The following is a 20201-nucleotide window of genomic DNA, read 5'->3' as shown; positions in this document are numbered from 1 at the left end:
AAATTTTCGATATCGAAAAAGTGGACGTGGTTATAGTCCGATTTCGTTCATTTTAAATATCGATCTGAGATGAGTGCCCAGGAACCTACGTACCAAATTTCATTAAGATATCCCAAAATTTACTCAAGTTATCGTATTTACGGACAGACGGACGGACGGACATGGCTAAATGAATTTCTTTTTTCGCCCAGATCATTTTGATATATAGAAGTCTATATCTATCTCGATTAGTTTATGCCGTTACAGGGTACCGTTATGCGAACAAAATTAATATACTCTGTGAGCTCTGCTCAGCTAAGTATAAAAATTTTACACAAATGTGTGAGTTTAACTCGTCCTGTCGGGTTAACTCTGAGTTAAAAGGTTTACTTGCCGTTCTGTAAGTGAGCCTAATTTTGTTAGCATTCACGAAATTCGCATGCTTTTACTCTTGGTTTTATGATTCTGAAGTCAAATATGAAATATTACATGTTTCAATATTTTTCGATTTCGCTTTTATTGCTTTTTTTAACAAACTGTTCGTTTCGTTTTTCCGAGTGCAATATATAATACTTACATACATATATCGTTAAACTACGTTTTTCGGAACATGAAAGATGTTAATATTCATCATAGAATATGCTTTGCTACATATTTTTACGTTACGCTCTCAGTACACTCTTAGTTTTCGGGGTTAGCAATTGAATGTTTGTGTATATAATTTTTTCCAGTTACTTGTCGCGGCATTCCAACCATTCTTCCGCAATCCACACAATTTGCACTTGAAAAATTTCTTTCTCATTGTGCCGGCGCTAACTTTGAATTATGTGGAATACATGTTGAGTGTCAAGGAGAAAATCAATAAAAAGGACCGTCAACATGCTTTACTTTTCGATGATGGTTTCGCAATCGGTTTAGCATATATTCTTAAGCTTCTCAGTCAAATGGATAATTTCTATGCTTTGCATTGGTTTACAACTGTGCGGGAGCGTTTCAATGCGGAGCGTCGTAAAATACAGGAAATGCTACAGGATATAAAAAAATCTGCGAATGGTGGCAAATCAAATTCCAAAGCTTCAAAAGCAATCCAGAATAATGAAACCGAAAAGTTGCAGCAAACACTTGCGCTAACCGAACGCCGAATTAATGCACATCAAATGGAGTTTAATTTGCTATATTGCAATTTGTGTAGCGCAAAAATATTTTTCCAATAATCGAAATAGTGGTACAAATATTTAATGTTGATATTTTTCCAAATACTTATTATTTTTTATATACATTTATACAATTTCTTATTAATATTATTTCTGTAAACCTAGTTTATAATAAAATGTATAAAAGTGAAATAAAAATTGTATAATAATTTTTTTTATAAAATTGATACAATGCATTTCTTCTTCTTAACTTAATTTATAAGAAAAAGCCAAGCCGGCAGATTGAAAGTTATCTGTCAGAGTGCTTAAAATTGCGCGCCAGTCGCTTCTTCATACTGCTAATTGATCACACTAAGGGAGTTTAAATTGTTTTCCAACTGGTCCTTCCAGCGGAGTGGGGGCCGTCCTCTTTCCCTGCTTCCATTGACAGGTTCCGATAAAAAGTACTTTTTTAGCCAAAGCGTCATATTTCATTAGCATAACTTGGCCTAGTCAGCGTAGCCGCTACGTTTTAATTCGTTGGACTATGTTGATCCCTGCGTAATGCTCGTACAGGTCATTATTAAATCTTCTTCGGTATTCGAAGTCGCCAACGCGTAGAGGTCCGTACATCTTTCGAAGAACTTTTCTCTCGAACACTCCCAGAGCCGCTTCATCTGATGTTGTCGTGGTCCATGCTTCTGCACCATATAGAAGGACGGGTACGATAAGTGACTTTTAGAGCAAGATTTTCGTTTGCCGAGAAGAGACTTTGTTTTCAATTGTCTACCTAGTCCAAAGTAGTATTTATTGGCAAGCGTGATTGTTCGCTGCATTTCAACAATACAACAACAAACAGTTAATGCTAGCTCCCGTATAAACGAAATCTTATACTATTTCGAGGTTATGGCTACAAACAGCAGTGTGTTTGCTAAGGCACGATGACAGCAGGTACTTCGTTTTGTCCACATTCACCATGAAACCATCTTTTCCGCCACTTTTTTCAGTTTGCTGTAAACGCCGCGGCTGATCAGGCCGATGATATCAATCAGCATACGCCAATATTGCACCCTCTTATATGTTTCAGAGTGGTTTAGTTCCAGCTAGTATACACCGTTTAGTTTCGAACTGCTCGGAGAGGTTCTTGTTGTTGTTGTAGCGATAAAGATACTCCCCGATGGTTTTGAGGAGTAGTATCCATGTTGATGACGAATAGAAATCCGGTACGTTCCGGTAACAAGTTGGCAATCCATCAGCGTCCGCGGTCTTGGTATTTTTAATCGGGTTATTGCTATTCTGACTTCGTCATTAATTTTATCATCATCGATTGCGGGAGCGCGTTCAGCATTCCTGTGTCTATTTAAGAGAGCAGAAGTGTTCCCTCCATAATTTAAGTACTCTCTGGACATCGGTTACAAGGTCGCCATTTTCCATCTTACAGGAGTCTGCCCCGGACTTAAAACCTTCAGTCTATCGCCGAACTTTTTGGTCATTTGGTTATCAAGCTCAAGCTTCAAGCTTCTTGAACTACGTCTATTAGTGAAACCGGATTACCCGCGGATAGGTGAGGTTGACAATTGGGTTTGGAGAAGCTATATATTGCACTGGCAACCTGAAGGGTTGCGCTACACAGCCCCTTGAATCTGGTATTTTAGTCGCCTCTTACGACAGGCATACCTACCGCGGGTATATTGACTCCCTAACCCGGTGGCATGGGAGAGGGGGGATGGGGGTCGGCCCTGTTCGGTGATCTAAAGCTTGCCCATTTCTGTGAATATACAGACCGTATTCAAAGTTACAACTTCATATCAGAGACTTACCCTATTCAAGCACTTCTTGCAACCCTGAAAAATAAATGTATCCTCATTCTGATTAGTAACAAAGTACAGTTTAGCATGAAGTATCATCCAACTGAACAAGAAGCCCCTGCCTATTGCCCGCAATACGGAAGTTAAAAGACAGCAAGATCAAATATTTCGATATACACTTTTTTCTTAACACAATTTACAACAACTTTACTATGAGATATTATATTCGTCCGTATGTATTTTTTGTTGTTTCTGTAAATTTAACTAATTTTTTATTAGATTGTATATTTTTAATGTTACGATAGTACAAATATGTATATGTTGATGTAAAAAATGCATTACAAATATTTCTTAGTAGCGTACACTTAATAAAATAAATTCTTTGCTTAGTATGTAGATATGAAAGTATTTATAGAATATATTTATAAAATTTTAGTCTTTATACGAAATGTTTTAATAAGTTTATGTTAGAAAATTTCAGTGCTTTTAACTTTAAACTCAGGGCTTCATTCTGTATTGCGACGATAGCTCAGACGAACGATTCGCCTCCAAACGGTTTCGTCTAGCAATGATATTCTCTATCATTTTCGTTCGGTCTTTACGTTTCTTACTTTATGTCGAATCGGAAAGGCGAAAACAATTGCCAAATTATATATTGCCATAATTAGCATAGTGCAAATACACTCGCAATTCGTCTCTGAGGCGTAATGGACGTTCGTTTCGTAATAGAGAATGAGGCCCTCAAAAAGTATTCGTTTGTAGATAATTGTAGTTGAAAAAAAACAGATGAAAAAATGGAAGAGCACAGTGCAAAATCGCGTAATCTTGGCTGCTGATTTGAAACCACCCTATCCTTTACATACATACACTATTCAAAGTACTCATCATCTGAAATATGGCGATTTAAAAAATTCTGAATGGGAGTTCTTTGTAAATGTTTTGAGATAACTTGGGTATCCTCAGCAGCCGGAATAGTGGTGTTTCACGTATCCGATAATATGTATCGGTCTACATCAGCGGACTGAGTAATTTATATTTAGTCGATATAGTGTTACAATAAATGCAATGTTTTTGGATGTAAAATCGTTTACAATACCTATTGAAGTAACTGTTACTTTGTTAACTTATTTAAAAATATCCACAAAACCTTAGGCAAAAATTAAAACTTTGAGACAAATACTAACAATTACAGTGATGACAACACAGGGATAGGACAGTGTAGTTTTTAAAAAATTGAACCTTTCGCGGATGTGTCTATATATGTATATAACTTGTACATAAACATCTATGTATGTATAAACTTTTAAATTTGTTCGTTGGGTTATTAAAGGTCACTTGTTTCCAAACGCATGTACGTTTCAAAATCCCACAACAACAGTATGTTCATTAGCTGCACGTGTGCTAGTTTGTTTTATGTCCACATGAACGAGCAGCGAGGCCAATTCAAGTTCTTCGCTAAACTTATTGCGCAACGTTACGCTGCGATAGCCAGTGCGAATACAATTAAGTGGATATGATGCTTGTGCTATGAAATGTGTTTCAGCAAACATATCCTCATCTTGTACTTCGAAACGGAGAAGAGCAAAATGTGGATTCCGTACAGCGAATTCACAACACTCATTCCAGACTGGATTGAAACCATTCTCACTTACTTTAGTACGATGCTTTATGCCCGTATCAAAACTAGCGCCACATATTTCCACAGTGACTAACGGATTATTTGATTTACCACCACGAAACAAATGTCGTCCAGCTATGATACGAATCGAAACAAAACGCTCCTCCATTGAACTTATAGCAAGTGGATTGTTAGGATCGAAACTATCGTTTTGCATAAATTTTGGTTTTAGCAAGTAGCCACAATTTCCATTGTCACGGAATTTGGCTTGATTTAGCTGCATAGCCTTGTCGCCTGTTTGATAATTGAGCGCAATCATTTGTGAACCGACATTCCAAAATGGCACGGGATTAAAATTGGATGAGTCTAAACGTTGTCCCTTCGGATAGACACGACTTATCTGATTTCGATGGTATTGCAGAAAAAGCATACAGTTTTGTTGTAAGAATTGTTTTTCGGCTTTAGTTTCAGGAAAGCTAGACATTTCGTAGAATACCCAGGAATGTTCACGAAACGGTACACTACGGAAGTAAATGATCAAGTCAGACATCTCTTTGGCAACACGTGCAGAACGTTCCTTTTTACGACGCTCTGTGGCTAATTGATTGGCAATTTGTGCACCCTCCTGTATTGCTTTAATCCAATCGAATGCTAATTCTTGATTATCAAAACCAATAATGAAGGAATTTTGCATAGTGGGTGTTTGTATTTGTAATTGGTACAATATTCCTGGTTCGTTGGAATCAGACAGGTGTACAATGGCGCCATGTATATCGATGGAATCAGTACGTGAGATATTTTCGCCATTATTATCATCACTAAATGTGTTGTAGTCATCGCCGATGCAGTCAATTACCTGTAAGATGAGAAAATTTATTTATTTTCTTGAGAATAAAATGTTTGATTTATTCAAAGTGAAGATAAACAACTCTTTACTACTTAAAGGAAAGCAGGCCAAAAAAATCGCTACAACAACAACAACAACAACAGGCCAAATCAAAGGAAAAAACGGAGAAGAAAGAGCGTGAGGAAAATATAGATCAGATTGAAGAGGTTGTGTAGCGCAACCTTTTCAGGTTGCCAGCGCAATATATAGCTCCAACAAACCCAATTGTCAAGCTCACCTTCGATCGGTGAATCCCGTTTCACTAACAGACGAGGCTCTGGCGACCCCAAGATCCTCATGGAACTTGGTGGTGGGGAGGGAGGGATGGCCTGAAGGTTTCATGTGGCATATAAATCGTTCCCGAGATGGTCGGGATAGCACCTTAATGGTGTTGTGTTACCGGAGCGTACCGAATCTGTATCCGCTAAGAACCATCACATCGATAACACTCCCCAAAGCCTTCGGGGAGTAACCTTATGGCTACAACAACAACAACAAGAGGAAAATATAGATAGAGAAAGAAAAATACACCAAAATGAGAAAAGGGAGCAGATTGCAAAATGGTTGATGATTACAAAAATGGGAAGGCGAGTTATTTACCTTCACATAATTAGCAGGAAAATGTCGTTGCACCATGCCACCATAATCACCGCGCCACCACATCGATGAATTCCTTTGGACATTTGTTATAATTGCATGTTTTGGAAAAGACAACTCATCCGGTTTATTAGCTTTATAACTATAAAGCGCTTTACATGTCACACGATCATCCAAACTCGGATCCATATAGCTGGAGGCATCATTAAAATCACTGCCATTATGATGTTCCAACGATGTCTGACAGGCGAGCAGTTTTTGACGCAATAACTCCTGCGACACCGGATATAGCAGCTGAACATTTCGATATAATGGATTACGCATATAATAATTGACTAGTGAAACTAGCGATTCAAATTGAATAGTATCTACAACATATAATCGACCCTCTTGCATAATACGGCAGTGCTTAATTTTACGATTTATTGTAAATGATATTACGAATGCATTAGTACTTTGCACTGAAGGTCTGACAAGAAATGAACCAACATCCAATTTGATAAGCACTTGTTCGGCCTGCTCTTTGGTTGTGTTCGGGTGAAACCATTCTTGTGTTTCATGTTTCTTCGGCTGTGGTACTGGTTCTTTTAATGTAATTGAAAACTCACAGCTGCGTAACATATTTTTACGATAATAAACGATCAGCGAGTAAAGGGAATCGAATACAAAATTATCGACTAGATAATATTTGGTGGCGCCATTTTCATGTTTTAATTTAATGCGACAATGATTTGGACGATTTCGGCGCCAAAATGATAAACTGTAATCTCCAACAAATGTAGCTGATTCACGTACTAAAAATGTGCCATCACCTAAATGTTTGTAAGCTTCTAAGAGTTGATCAGCCTCTTGGCGTCCACCTAAAATAACATGGTAATTTGAAATCAAATAAGAGAGCAAATTTATATGTGGATGAAACTGAACATTCTATATACCTTCTAATTTGCCATGGAACCAATTTTCGCCAAAATGCAACTCATCATTTACGAAATTATCTTTTGATTTAGGCATTAAAGTTGAAGATGCACCCTTTGAGAGGGCATTATCATCATCATCTGCGCCTCCAGCATTATTTTCATCAGTGTGCGAGGAATATATCAATTGCTGTTGTGTTAAGACGAAATGATAAAGATTCCAGGTTTTATCCACCGGATCTTTGAAGTACAGCATACCTTCTTTGAGGAAATTACGTAAATTGTCATTTTCATCACCATAACCACCGCTAATGGAAGTTCTACTTCCACTATTCGATAGTAATCCAGAACCACCACCAACTATACTCGGACCACTAGAACAACCATCTTCGTATTCTGGCAGTTTTTTATGTTTAAGTATGATTTTGCGACGCAACTGATGTGGGGATGGGAGTTGTATTTCAGCCCGATCGCAACGCTGGGTAAGAAGCATATCACCAAAAACCTGCAAAGGAGAGGAGCCCAGTTAAAATTCGATTTAGTTTACTTAATAAGAAAAATTTATGTGTTCGACCAAACAACATTCTGTAGAAGAATAATACTATCAAGCTAGTGTTTCTGGAACCAACGAAATGTTACCGGGTTACCGTAACATTCCTAATTCTTCAGTGAGTATTTTTGGTCTTTAAAATCATAGTCCGTTAAACTTTTTCCGTGGTCGTCATCAGAAAAAAAAGAATTATATTCCGAGGCTTGTCCCAAAACCTACGGTGAGTGTTGTTATCGCTACAAGAGGAAGAGGTTGTTTATTTGACAGCTATTGAGAGGTAAAAAAAACGGCCTGAGCACGCCCAATAAAAGCTTTATTGGTTTCCAACAACTTATTTCAAATGAAAGAACTTTATCTACTTTACACTCAGAGAATATAGGATTTAATTGATAGTAGATAGCATGACTAGCAGACAAAACAGGAGGAATGAGCGAAGAGTTCTTAGAGGCACATTAAAGGTATGTTGCCTAGAAGATCTGGTCCAAAGAGCCTGCAATGATTTCAAAGACAGACATGACCAACTGCATCGTTCTCCTTGTTTCAAGTGATTACAAATTGATAAGTTTGCAACGAGACGGATCGTCAAAATTTTAAGCGCATAAGGCAAAGGGAACATACTTTCTTTGAACTCTTTCCTCTCTGGCCGAACGACTGCTATATATAGGGTTCCAAATAATGGAAGCATATTCTAATTTATAGCGCACCAAAGAGATGTGTAGGGCTTTCCTGGTATAAGGGTCTCTAAAATCTTTTGCATATCTTTAGGACTTTGGAAGGACATAGCAGATATGGTTATTGAAATCAAAGACAACGTCTAGGTCAACATATTCGGTGACTGCCGCCAACTGGCCGCCTGAAATGCCATAGGATGAGGAATGGGAGCGGTATGATTTCTAGAATGACAAAGTGAAGCACTTTTTCACATTAAGGAAAAGATTGTAGGCACCAGTCAACCAGATTGTTAAGGCCGTTTGCAGAAGGGATGCATTCTAAGGAGATTTGATTCTACGGAAGAGTTTAAGATAGTCAGCACAGAGAAGGAAACTGGAGTTTTTGAAGCAGAAACCAAAGCACATGAGTCTATTTGCTTGATAGGATTCTAACCAACGTAAGAACACAGAGTGGAACACTCAGCTTATAAACTCATGCAGTGTTCCCTAAATTTTCCCTCACTAGGGTAGGCACCTTGTCGTTGGTGTGAGGACTTAGCCGAACTCCATAGCGCCCGACTATGAGGCGGAGCTGTTTAGGACTGACATCTACGCCGTTTCGCCTCATAGGAGGGCGGCGGGATGTCGGTGACCAAGAACTGCCAACCCCTAATCCAGGGTGTTATGCGGACCGTGCCTATTGGACGATTTGCAGCCAGGGGATAAATTCGGCTGTATTCGAACGGAGCCTTCCCGATACCGGGCCATCTCGGGAAGTATTTATGGCCTTACCGCAGTAAGGGGCGCTGCTGTGGCGGACGGTTCTTTCCCCGTATATAATACTGGACCGCTGAGCCCGCCTTGTCGGGCAGGTGGTCGTACGACCAAGATGAACAACTCATTACCTGAACGTAATAAGGAGGATGTAAAGAGGAGGACTGAGTCGCAATCCAGGGACGACAAATACGAATTAAGCGATGCGTCGGACTCGGGGAGCGAGAGTAGTGCTGATTCAATGAACTCCGTGTTGGAGAAGCACACAAATGAAAACGGAGTAGAAGAGTGGAGAAGGGTACGGAGCAGAGGAAGTAAAAGAGCTCTCTCGCAGTACCGTGCAGCACTAAGAATTGTACAACGCTTGGGAGCAGTGGTCGACCCAACAGAAGTGGAGATCGAGCGCTTGGAATGGGCCCATGAAGCGGTAGAAGTAGGTCGAAGGCAGTTCAAAAGGTTTGCTGCGAGAAACCCTCGGTTCTGCAACCGGTACGAGGAGGAAGCGAATGGCAGAATGAAGAGGCAACGTTCGGCAGAAGGCGACAAGCCTGCTTTCAAGAGGCAGAAAGGACCCAGTCCTAGAGCCGCGAGGCAGGGCAGTCGCATAGACAAGACAAGTAGGCCCAAAGCTGTAAGACAGATGGGTTCCAATAGCGAGGTAGCAACTACCTCGAAAGCTGCCAGTCAGAGGGAAGTTCCAACTACGGAAGTAGGAGATAAGCCAAAGGGAGATAACGCTAAGACTCCGGCTTTCTCGGAGGCGCTAAAGGGAGTTAACGCGAAGACTCCGGTGTTCTCGGAGGTTCCAAAGGGAGATAACACTAAGACTCCTGCTTTTCCCGAGAAGATGAGTGATGTGGCAAAGCAGTCACTGACTGTGGCGCTGGTTGATCGTAGCAGTCCGTTCGGACAAATGACTACTGAAAGGTGGAGATCTGTGGAAAGGGAGCTTATTAGCTTAATGCTTAAGATGATGCGGGAACAACCAAGTAAGCCCCTTCCAACCTTTGATTCGGGGGGATGGTATAATGGTGTGAAGATGATAGCGTGCGACAACATCGCGAGCTTGCGGTGGCTGGAGGAAGTCGTTCCAAACCTCCAAAGGCAAGGCACGAACGCGCGGTTTGAGGTGGTGGATAAAGCGCAAATCCCCACGGTACCAAAAGTTAAGGTATGGATACCATGCGTGATGAAGTCGGAGGATACACTGCGACTTCTGCAGAATCAGAATCCGAACATACCGACACAGGATTGGAAGGTACTTACTGTATCTCGGCCTACCGAGGATGGTCAGTTCTACATCTTCCAAATAAACAAGCAGGCGGAGGATATTTTGTACACGCAGCTTGGCAAAATGTCCTTTGGCACTGGCAAAATTTACATGCGACTCAGGAAAAGAAGTCCCGAGGATAAAAATCCTAACACGCTGGAAGTGGGCGAAGTCGAAAAGGACCTCAGAAGCCTAAGGGAAAAAAGACAGGTGGAGGTCCCCGACGTCACCACGAACGTGCTAGAAGAGGACCAAAGGTGCTGTGACTCGCACAGAGGAACACACGGCACAACATTCACGAGGGGCCGAAGGGCGCCTCGAATACTCTAAACCAAAAGGGCAAGAGGAGGACGACGACGTCAAGACGAAGGTGCTGGAGGGGGACAAACAGCCCAATGGTGCTGCGAGTCCTACAGATAAACCTCCAACACAGTAAAGTGGCGTCGAGCGAACTCCTCCTAACCCTTGAGGAGGGTTCGTTTGACGTGGCGCTGATCCAGGAGCCGTGGCTCTCATCGGGAGGAAAGGTTTCTGGACTTAGCGCGCGCGGGTTTGGCGTTTACTACGCACAAACGGAAGGACGGGTGCGAGCTGTAGTAGTGGTAAGGAAACAGCTGCATTCATATATGCTGCCTAATTACACCACCGAGGATCTCGTAGCGGTGGCCGTTGAGCAAAAGAATAAGCAGGCATTTATCCTGGCGTCCTGCTACATGGCCCATGCTGCGGAGGTTCCACCGATGGAGTGCAAAAGGCTAGTACAGGAGGAAGGGCGCAAAGGGCGGTTGGTCATAGGCGCAGATGCAAATGCGCACCACAATGCGTGGGGAGGAGCAGATACGAACGAGAGAGGCGAATCTCTATTTTGTTACATCCTGCAAACCAATTTGCAGATAGCCACAGGGGAAATGTTCCTACATACATTGGTCCAACATCCAGCAATGTTCTGGATATTACATTGAGCTCCGAGCGTGATATATCAAGGTATGATTGGATGGTTCTCGATAGACCATCCTTCTCCGACCATGCGTATATAAGCTTCAGCATCCCACTAAAGAGGGTAGAGAAGGGAGGAACCTTTAGAAACCCTAGGGCAACGAATTGGACTAAATTCCAGAAACATGTAGAAACGAAACTGGGACAACCCAAAGAGGTTGCTAATGTAGAGGAACTGGAGGAGTCGAATGAATTCCTAACAAGGACGCTTATGACTGCGTATAACAAAGCTTGCCCTCTAAGAAGATTCAGAGGAAAAGCAAAGCCGCCATGGTGGAGCAATGAGCTGAGTCTTCTAAGAAGACAGGTAAAAGAAATGTTTAAACTCGCAAAGACCGCGGAAAGCGAAGCGTGTCGGGACGAGTACAGGGATCTACTGAGGATCTACAAGCGTGAAATTACCAGGGCGAAGAGAAACTCATGGAAAAGTTTCTGTACGGACATAGAGTGCTCCAGTGAAACAGCACGGTTGAAAAAAGTCCTAGCAAAGGGAAACATAGTCCAGGGACTAATAAAGAAAGAGAACGGGGAATGGTCACGTGATAGTGAGGAATCCCTTGAGGTGCTTCTCGATACACATTTCCCATCGGGAGACGGTTTAGAAGAACCAGCAGACATCACTCACACTTCGATCACGGAGCTAGTGGTGCCGGGCTTGGTGACCGATACCAAGATCGAGTGGGCAGTGAAGACGTTTTCTAAGTTTAAATCGCCGGGCCCAGATGGTATATTCCCGGCCATGCTACAAGTCTCAAGTAGGGCGGTCGTGGAATGACTTCAAATAATATTCGATGGGTGCATAAGACTGAATCATGTACCGCACTCTTGGAGAACTGCTCGTGTAGCTTTTCTACTAAAGGCGGGGAAGATCGGTCACGTGTATCCCAAAGACTATAGACCCATTAGCTTAACATCATTTCTGCTCAAAACCTTTGAGAGGCTGATAGATGTATACATAAAGTCCAACGTGGATGAAAAGCTGCTCTCCACAACACAGCATGCGTACACCAAAGGCAAGTCGGTAGACACCGCATTGCATAGGGTGGTAATAAGCATAGAGAAATCCCTGGAATATAAGGAGTATGCTCTAGGAGTCTTCTTGGACATTGCCGGGGCTTTCAATAATGTTGCAAAATGGGCGATTATGGATGGTCTTAATTACATTAAAGTATATCCTGCCTTAATCAGATGGATCGGCTGCATGTTAAATTGCAGGAAGATTACATCTCAATGGGGATTGTACGAGGCCACGAAATCAGTGGACAGGGGCACGCCGCAGGGAGGGGTGCTATCACCTCTGCTGTGGACACTGGTCATCAACCAACTGCTCAGGCAATTCGATGAGGGACCCGTAAAACTTACGGCTTACGCAGATGACGTTGCAATTGTCATAAGTGGAAAATGCCTTCCAACGATTAGTTCTTTGATGGATCGGGCGCTTCGGGATATTCATACCTGGGCATCTAATGTCGGGCTGAAAGTCAATGCGGAGAAGACGGATATGGTCTTGTTTACAAAGAGGTACAAGGTCCCAAATTGGACCAGGCCTAAGTTAGGAGCGGTGACCTTACAGGAGAAACCTTGCACAAAATATCTAGGAATCATCCTAGACAGTAAGCTGTCATGGAAGCTCAACGTGGAGGAGAGGGTCAAGAAGGCCTCAACGGCACTCTATGCATGTAAAAGAATGCTGGGGTGTACGTGGGGCCTATCGCCCTCTCTTTCTCATTGGGTTTTTACAGCGATTGTAAGCCCTATTCTATACTATGGAGTTCTTGTTTGGTGGAAAGCCACACAAAAAACAACATACCTCAAAAAATTAGAGGGGGTATGCAGACTATCGATGCTTTTCATTACGGGAGCCCTGAAAACAACCCCGACGGCTGCACTGTATGCCATTCTGCACATTCCACCTGTAGACCTGGTAGCAAAGAACAAAGCGTTAACGACCGCAACCAGGCTCGATGCTTCGGGGCAGCTTGAGCGCCGACCATATGGCCATAGTAGTATAGCGTCCTCAGTCACAAGACGAACAGACTACATGATTCCCTACCTGCACTTTGAGGGAGATCTTAAGGCCACAATAGAGGTGGACGGTTGGCGCAAGGGTGCGCAAATGGCGGACGAGGCGATACATGTGTACACCGATGGTTCCAAAATAGTGGAAGGAGTAGGGTCTGCGGTATACTGCGCTGATCCGGAATTAAGCAGATCCTACAGGCTGCCGGATTACTGTAGCGTTTTCCAAGCGGAAATATTAGCCGTAACCAAAGCAGTAGAAACCCTGGAAGAGAATAGCTTAAGCTGCAACCGTGTTAACTTTTATATTGACAGTCAAGCAGCAATTAAGGCAATAATCTCGCATAGCACAGCATCTAAATGCGTGTTAGAGTGTAAGCAGTCTCTGGAGAGAATCGGGACAGGGAGAAGCATACATCTATATTGGGTCCCAGGGCATATGGGAATAGATGGGAATGAAAAAGCGGACGAATTAGCTAAAAAGGGCGCATCCCTTGAAGCTTGCTCCGTAGACGTCCCAATTAGATTGGGCGAGATTAAGCGAAGGCGAGAGGTGCACATGATCGACCAAGCAGAAAAGGCGTGGGTTCAAGCGCGGGGCTGTAAAGTGTCGAAGATTATGTGTAGGTCTTACAACCTTAGACTAACACAGTTGCTTCTATCATTAAAAAGAGAGGACTGTAGACTCATGACGGGTATTCTGACTGGACACTGCCTTCTGGCGTCACATGCCTTTAAATTAGGCTTGGTCAGTGATAGCAGGTGTAGGAAGTGCGGGTTGGAGGAGGAAACGATCGAGCACGTTCTGTGCTCGTGCCCTGCATTTGCCAGGCTAAGACTCCAGCTATTAGGAGTGATACAGCTGTCAGATCTAGAAGCAGCAAGAGGCTTAAGTCCTAGGAAGCTTCTAGTATTTGCCAAGAGGACGGAGTTATTTTATAACATAGGTCCTGGTTTTTGATAGGGTTTTTCAGTTTGGTCGTTAAAACAAACTTCTGGTAACACTACGGACTCAATCAGTCTATGTGAGGTCCTCATGGACCGGCCAGTTCAACCTACCTACCTCCCTAAATTTTGTAATTAAGAGACTTCGTTAGGAACTCACGAATAGACATGTGACTAAGTGAACTGTTACAACAACGACCACTTAAGAAAAACAAGCCATATCTAAACATACCTCAATAAGTGCCTGTGCCATATTACGCTGCTGTTCCAACGAACAATTTTGCTCAATTGACAATATCACCGGATATTCGGAAGTTACAAAAGCGTGTTCCTTGATAGTTTTGATTACATCTTTAAATTTGATTTTTGAAGTCATCGTGTGTCCGTGAAATATATACGGTAAATTATCTGCGCCATTCCAACAATCCAACTCAATACATCGACAGCCCATACGCAAAGCGCGCGCATAAGCTTCACAAGAAGACTCACTAGAAAACTGATCGCCAGTTAGATAAGTGTTATGCGAGGATGCAATCCAATATGCAGATATGGGCTGTTTCATATCCATATAAATACGATCACAATTACGATCCCAAAGATCATTTTGTTTAGAGAAAAGATAGTCGAGGAATTCACTCAAAGTGAAATATGGCTCCTGCACATCACGTTCAACGTCTTGTAAGAAATCTCGTATAAAATTTGATACAGATGCATCATCACGTCCCATTACTTCGTGTTGTTCTTGTACAAGGAAAGTTTGAAATTCATGTAAAGAAACGATTTCGCCATTTTTGGAATATGGAAATGCCTCTGGTGTGCTGTAGAATGTTTCATCCAAAAAACCTTTTGGCAATAAAAGTTTGCGATACAAACGCGAAAAATCATCAAAACGTAAATCATTTTTGCGTCTTACATCATCCTCTGAGAAGCATTCCATCAATTTGGTGGTAGTCATTTTACAGCTTATACTTGCCAGAAAACTTTTAAAATCTTTTATCGTCACTTGACTGCCATCTTTGGAAGACTGTATGCTTGAATTCTCTATAGCATAATATTCACGTCGCAGCCAACGTTCCACATGTAGTGGATAGGATGCACTTACTGTGTCTTGCACCATATAACGTAAGCCACGTACCCAATTATCTGCTTCCTGTTCGGAAAGTGCCACAGCTGAGAAAGTTTTTAACTTAAATGAACTACCATGGAGTAGAACAAAGCATTTAGCCGGCTCAAAACGCTTAACATCTTCGGTACAATTTCGAAATTCTTTAGAACATTTCCCAATTCGTATCTCACGTATTTCACGCAATTCAAGTGATCCCTCATAGTCAGTGCGTGTATCTGTCATTACGGATGACCAGAGAAGCTGCCGTGTTTCACGAACCAACATTAAACGACGCTGCTCTGGACGATGTTTGGAATAAAGTTTGGTGATAATAGTGCCACGTTCAAGCATACAAATCGTCAATTCCATTTCGCCCAATGTGGGTACGCTCATTGCGCTAAAACAATTAAACATATTTGTATTTTTATGATGTATGTTGTTGTTGTTGTATTTGATATGTTTGTAAATGCGGCTATATGGCTGCTTGGTGAAATATCTATATGTTTGCAGCAGACTTATCTATTTGTATAACTTCCTGTTGCTCTTCAGTGGTTTTGTTTTTATTTTGTCTGTGTGCTCGCTCATCCCTCTCGCTGCTTCTCTACTGGCATTGTTGTTCCAGGTTATATTATCGCTGCCGTAAAGCAATTTCCATATTTAATCACTTAATTCAACTTTCTTTAAAATTATTAATCACAAACAGGGAATAAATATAAATCTTATTGCATTAAATACTGTGCAATCCATCTATTTTGCGAAGTTAAGGCACTTTGCGAAGAAAGTTTCCGTCAATGGTGACTTGTGAAGAAGAGATGACAAAATAATCGATAGTTTGCTTTGCTTCAAACTAGCGATAGCGTTTAGTTACTATCGACGCACTCAAAATACACATCAACCCACCGATTAGCGGTGAATTAAGCTGTGCTGGAGTCATTGGTGCCGTATGTCGTATCGCTGTATCCGTATCCCTAACGTAATCAGCTGTTTATCGTTACGACGGTAAACCAAAACCCATTTGGTTGGCTACGATACGGTTACGACCTTAGCGGCACCAATAATCGATTGCATTGATTCTCATAAGGTTGGTCGAATCAGCTGTTAAAAGGTTACCGATACGGTTACCGATAAAGCACCAATGTCTCCAGTTTAAGCGGCCGTTACATAGCAGTACAGTATGTTGTCAAAAATGTTGCAGTGTAAAAATAATAATGTGGAAACTAAGGAGACGGTGAAGTTCACCGTAACGTAATATAACGGCAGGGCATAAAATATTACGGCCGTCATGATGGTAGAAACTAGTTCATCGCCGTTTTTGCCACCGCTATTGTCAAAATGGTGAAACGCTTTTGTCAAATAATTAAAATTATTTATAAAAAAACACTTTTGAATAAAATTTTGTTTCTTGTACGTTTATTTAATGAAAATAATAAAAAAAGAACTGAAAAAAAAAACAAGCAAAAATGCAAAATTAAATTTTGCGAACGTCTGCCGTAACTGTTCGTAGTTTCCAACAAAACGGTGCCGCAGAAAACCGCGAGTATGCCTGCCGCTCTTTGGCGGTCGTAACATAGCGGCACCGGTTTTGGCGGAAACCAAGCCTTCAGCTTTGTCGTCAGGCCAGACGAAATTTTACATTTTGAACTTTATCCACAAATATTTGAATTTTTATTTAAATTTTGAAGAAAACTCGCCGCACATTGATAAGTTTGAATTTTTATTGATAAATTTTGAAATGAATTCGATCTATGAGGCTTTATAGGTTTAAAAATATGTTCGCCTGGCCAGACGACAATGCTAAAAAGTGATATAATCAAATTTGGTACAAAAAAAAGATAAAAAAAATTCACAAATATTTGAATTTTTACTAAAATTTTGAAGAAACTCGTCGTACACTGTGACTACCCAGAAATAAGTTTGAATATTTATTGATAAATTTTGAAATGAATACGAACTATGAGATCTTATAGGCTATGTTCGTCTAGCCAGACGACAAAGCTAAAATGTGACATAATTAACTTTGGTACAAAAAAACATAAAATACAAAGAAAATAATATTGATTTCGGAATTATTGTAAAGACCGCCTCTAAAGTTAAAAAGCCACTAAAGCTTTTCATGATCGGGTTGGTAACAGTAAAGTTATTCACGCCACAATCTATCGGAGAGTTAATGATAGTGAATTTTTTCTTCGTCTGCAATAAAGAAAGCTGAAACTTTCTCCGACAATACGTGCTGCAGCGTTTTTACGCAATATTTATGCTGAGTTATTGAGTTTGCTTACAAAAATATCGAACTTCAAACATCGATAGTATGACTCACATAGTTTTACAGCGCTATTGGGAGCAGCACTGCCAGCATAAAATTTAAATGAAATATATATATGCGCTGCGCCAAAATCTTGACGGCGTGATTTATTGATACATTTTATATAATAGCCGTTTTTTTACACGCGTTTGGAAAATGCTTAGCAGGCCCAGTGGTGATGCAGTGGTTAAATAACTAGCTACAGTACAGGGTGTACCGAAAAGCGGAGACACAACCCTCTGATGGCCATAGCAAAGAGGATAAATTATAATAAGAGACGTCATTCGTTACTTAGCGATAAGGTTACTCCCCGAAGGCTTTCGGGAGTTTTATCGATGTGATGGTCCTTTGCCGGATACAGATCCGGTACGCTCCGGTAACACAGCACCATTAAGGTGCTAGCCCGACCATCTCGGGAACGATTTATATGGCCACATGAAACCTTCAGGCCATCCCTCCCTCCCACCCCCAAGTTCCATGAGGATCTTGGGGTCGCCAGAGCCTCGTCTGTGAGTGAAACGGGATCCGCCGCTCGAAGGTGAGGTTGACAATTGACAAATTATATATTGTCACTCGTTACTCGCAGCCATTTGCTCGATGTTTTCTAACAGGTAGTCGCTGTTTTTTTTTTTTTTTTTTTGGCGAGATGTGCATAAAATGTCTTCTATACACTTTCGTGAGGTATTTGCGTTTATTTTTCCGACTGTATTTAATTAATTAATTCTCCTTCCAAAAATCACAATTGCACAAGGTGCCTACACCGCATGGCTAATGCGAGACAATTCAAAAATGTACCCATTAGAGAACATTCGGCATCAATTTTTTGATTTCCAGATAGTTACTCACCACTCGTTGCAGACTGGTGGCTCTTATTATATTTATCCTCTCTGGCCATAGTGTATAATATATAGCTGAATTAGTTGCGATGAGTTTTAATTAATATTTACTTCAATTTCATGAAAAGTAATAAATATAGTTAACAGATCAGAGACGTAAATTTATAGAGAATAACCAACGACGGACAGCAAGAGAAATTGTCAAACTGGCGGAAGGTAATTCACCACATTACCTACTTGAAGATTAACAAAAAACGCGGTCTTTTTGTTGAAATTTCACAAAAAAAGTTATTGAAAACATTAAAAAATAGTTAAATTGTGTTTATTATATCAAAATGATATTTTTCTAGCGTTGGAATTGACAAATTTCTTGCCATATTTCCCCAATGGTGAATTACCTACCCGCGATTTGATGCTTTACTGTGGTACGCGGTATATTTGATATGAGCAAAATCACACAGCGACCATAGAAAACTTTCTCCTTTACAGGGCCGCATTAAATCTCAACGGGGCCCTAGGCAACCATCAATTTGGGGGCCCTTTTTCACATCTGTTCCCCTCTTTTTTCGATTAAAAAATACAAACTTATACCTTTCATAAACATTTTATTGTCACAATGTAATAATATCAATAAAACTGCTATCTACATTTTAAAGATGTCGTTTTCTACATTTGCTTTCAGCAAATTCATCAATATCGATTTTGTTCAATAAATCTGACTCAATGCAAAGTATACCTAACATCTCGAGTCGCTCTTGTCTCGTTGTAGCTCTTTCAGCAGCTTTGATTATTTTTAACATTGTGAATGATAACTAAAGCTGGAGACATTGGTGCTTTATCGGTAACCGTATCGGTAACCTTTTAACAGCTGATTCGACCAACCTTATGAGAATCCATGCAATCGATTATTGGTGCCGTTAAAGTCGTAACCGTATCGTAGCCAACCAATTGGGTTTTGGTTAACCGTCGTAACGATAAACAGCTGATTACGTTAGGGATACGGATACAGCGATACGCCATACGGCACCAATGACTCCAGCTTAAGCTGGAGACATTGGTGCTTTATCGGTAACCGTATCGGTAACCTTTTAACAGCTGATTCGACCAACCTTATGAGAATCAATGCAATCGAATATTGGTGCCGCTAAAGTCGTAACCGTATCGTAGCCAACCAATTGGGTTTTGGTTTACCATCGTAACGATAAACAGCTGATTACGTTAGGGATACGGATACAGCGATACGACATACGGCACCAATGACTCCGGCTTTAAGTGTGTTATCTTATCTGTCAACTGCCTGACAGGATGTTCAATATGGCTACTTTTTAGCGTTTTGACAGGGTGTTCAATATGGCGGCGCCTATCTTCAGCGGGTGATAGAAAGAGATACAGAATGAGACAGCGATAGTCAATTACAAATCAGGTGATCCAATCACTTTGGAATTTTGACGTCTATACAGAAGATATCACACTTTCTTATCATTCACAATGATTTTTAATTGCGAGAAGGATCGTTCGGCAGAACAATTTGTGATCATTAATGTTAAAAAAATCCGAAGAGCTATTTCTGTGCTAGGAAATACATCGGCTAATTGATATTCCATTAGAATATTATACAAATGACTGAGTTTTTTGTGCATCAGTGTATCTGGAGTTCACGTAACTTTGGAATTGTTTAATTTCAATGAAAAATTCTTCGAAATCTCTAGAATAAAAACGAAGTAAGATATTTATAGCTTCGTGGAGGTCTCCATCACTTAGAGAATAGTTGATGAGAAATCTCTCTGAAACTTCCATATACACTTTCGCACGTCGCTTG

The 20201-nt window shown here is 41.0% G+C and overlaps 3 protein-coding genes across 4 annotated transcripts in view; 1 reads left to right on the top strand and 2 right to left on the bottom strand.

The window, feature by feature from the left end:
- Positions 1-1369, top strand: part of SWIP (strumpellin and WASH-interacting protein) — a 29347-nt gene extending 27978 nt beyond the window's left edge. For both annotated transcript variants that reach the window (XM_067784257.1, XM_067784256.1), the window contains one exon: positions 711-1369. In XM_067784257.1, coding sequence (XP_067640358.1) covers positions 711-1193 — 483 coding nt within the window. In that variant the 3' untranslated portion in view covers positions 1194-1369. The remainder of the gene's footprint in view (positions 1-710) is intronic.
- LOC137250791 (uncharacterized) overlaps positions 1-20201 on the bottom strand; it is a 373639-nt gene that overhangs the window by 334227 nt on the left and 19211 nt on the right. The window lies entirely within an intron of this gene.
- On the bottom strand, positions 3870-16053 carry sl (small wing phospholipase C gamma 1). Its single transcript, XM_067784255.1, has 4 exons — positions 14372-16053; positions 6957-7440; positions 6025-6881; positions 3870-5394 (listed from the first exon to the last, which is right to left on the bottom strand). Exons 1-4 carry the CDS (start codon positions 15656-15658, stop codon positions 4279-4281), a joined length of 3744 nt encoding a protein of 1247 aa, XP_067640356.1. The 5' UTR covers positions 15659-16053; the 3' UTR covers positions 3870-4278.

The sequence above is a fragment of the Eurosta solidaginis genome, chromosome 4 (assembly GCF_040869045.1).
Source record: "Eurosta solidaginis isolate ZX-2024a chromosome 4, ASM4086904v1, whole genome shotgun sequence".
In the NCBI taxonomy this organism is placed as follows: Eukaryota; Metazoa; Arthropoda; class Insecta; order Diptera; family Tephritidae; genus Eurosta; species Eurosta solidaginis.
The sequence above is the reverse complement of the archived record's forward strand: the minus strand, read 5'-3'. Positions and strand labels throughout refer to the sequence as shown.

Coding starts and splice junctions, on each gene's coding strand:
- sl (XM_067784255.1), bottom strand. CDS start 15,658: ATGTTTAATTGTTTTAGCGCAATGAGCGTACCCACATTGGGCGAAATG. Junction 6,882..6,956: donor GTTCCATGGCAAATTAGAAG/GTATATAGAATG, acceptor ATGTTATTTTAG/GTGGACGCCAAGAGGCTGAT. Junction 5,395..6,024: donor TTCCTGCTAATTATGTGAAG/GTAAATAACTCG, acceptor CTCATCTTACAG/GTAATTGACTGCATCGGCGA.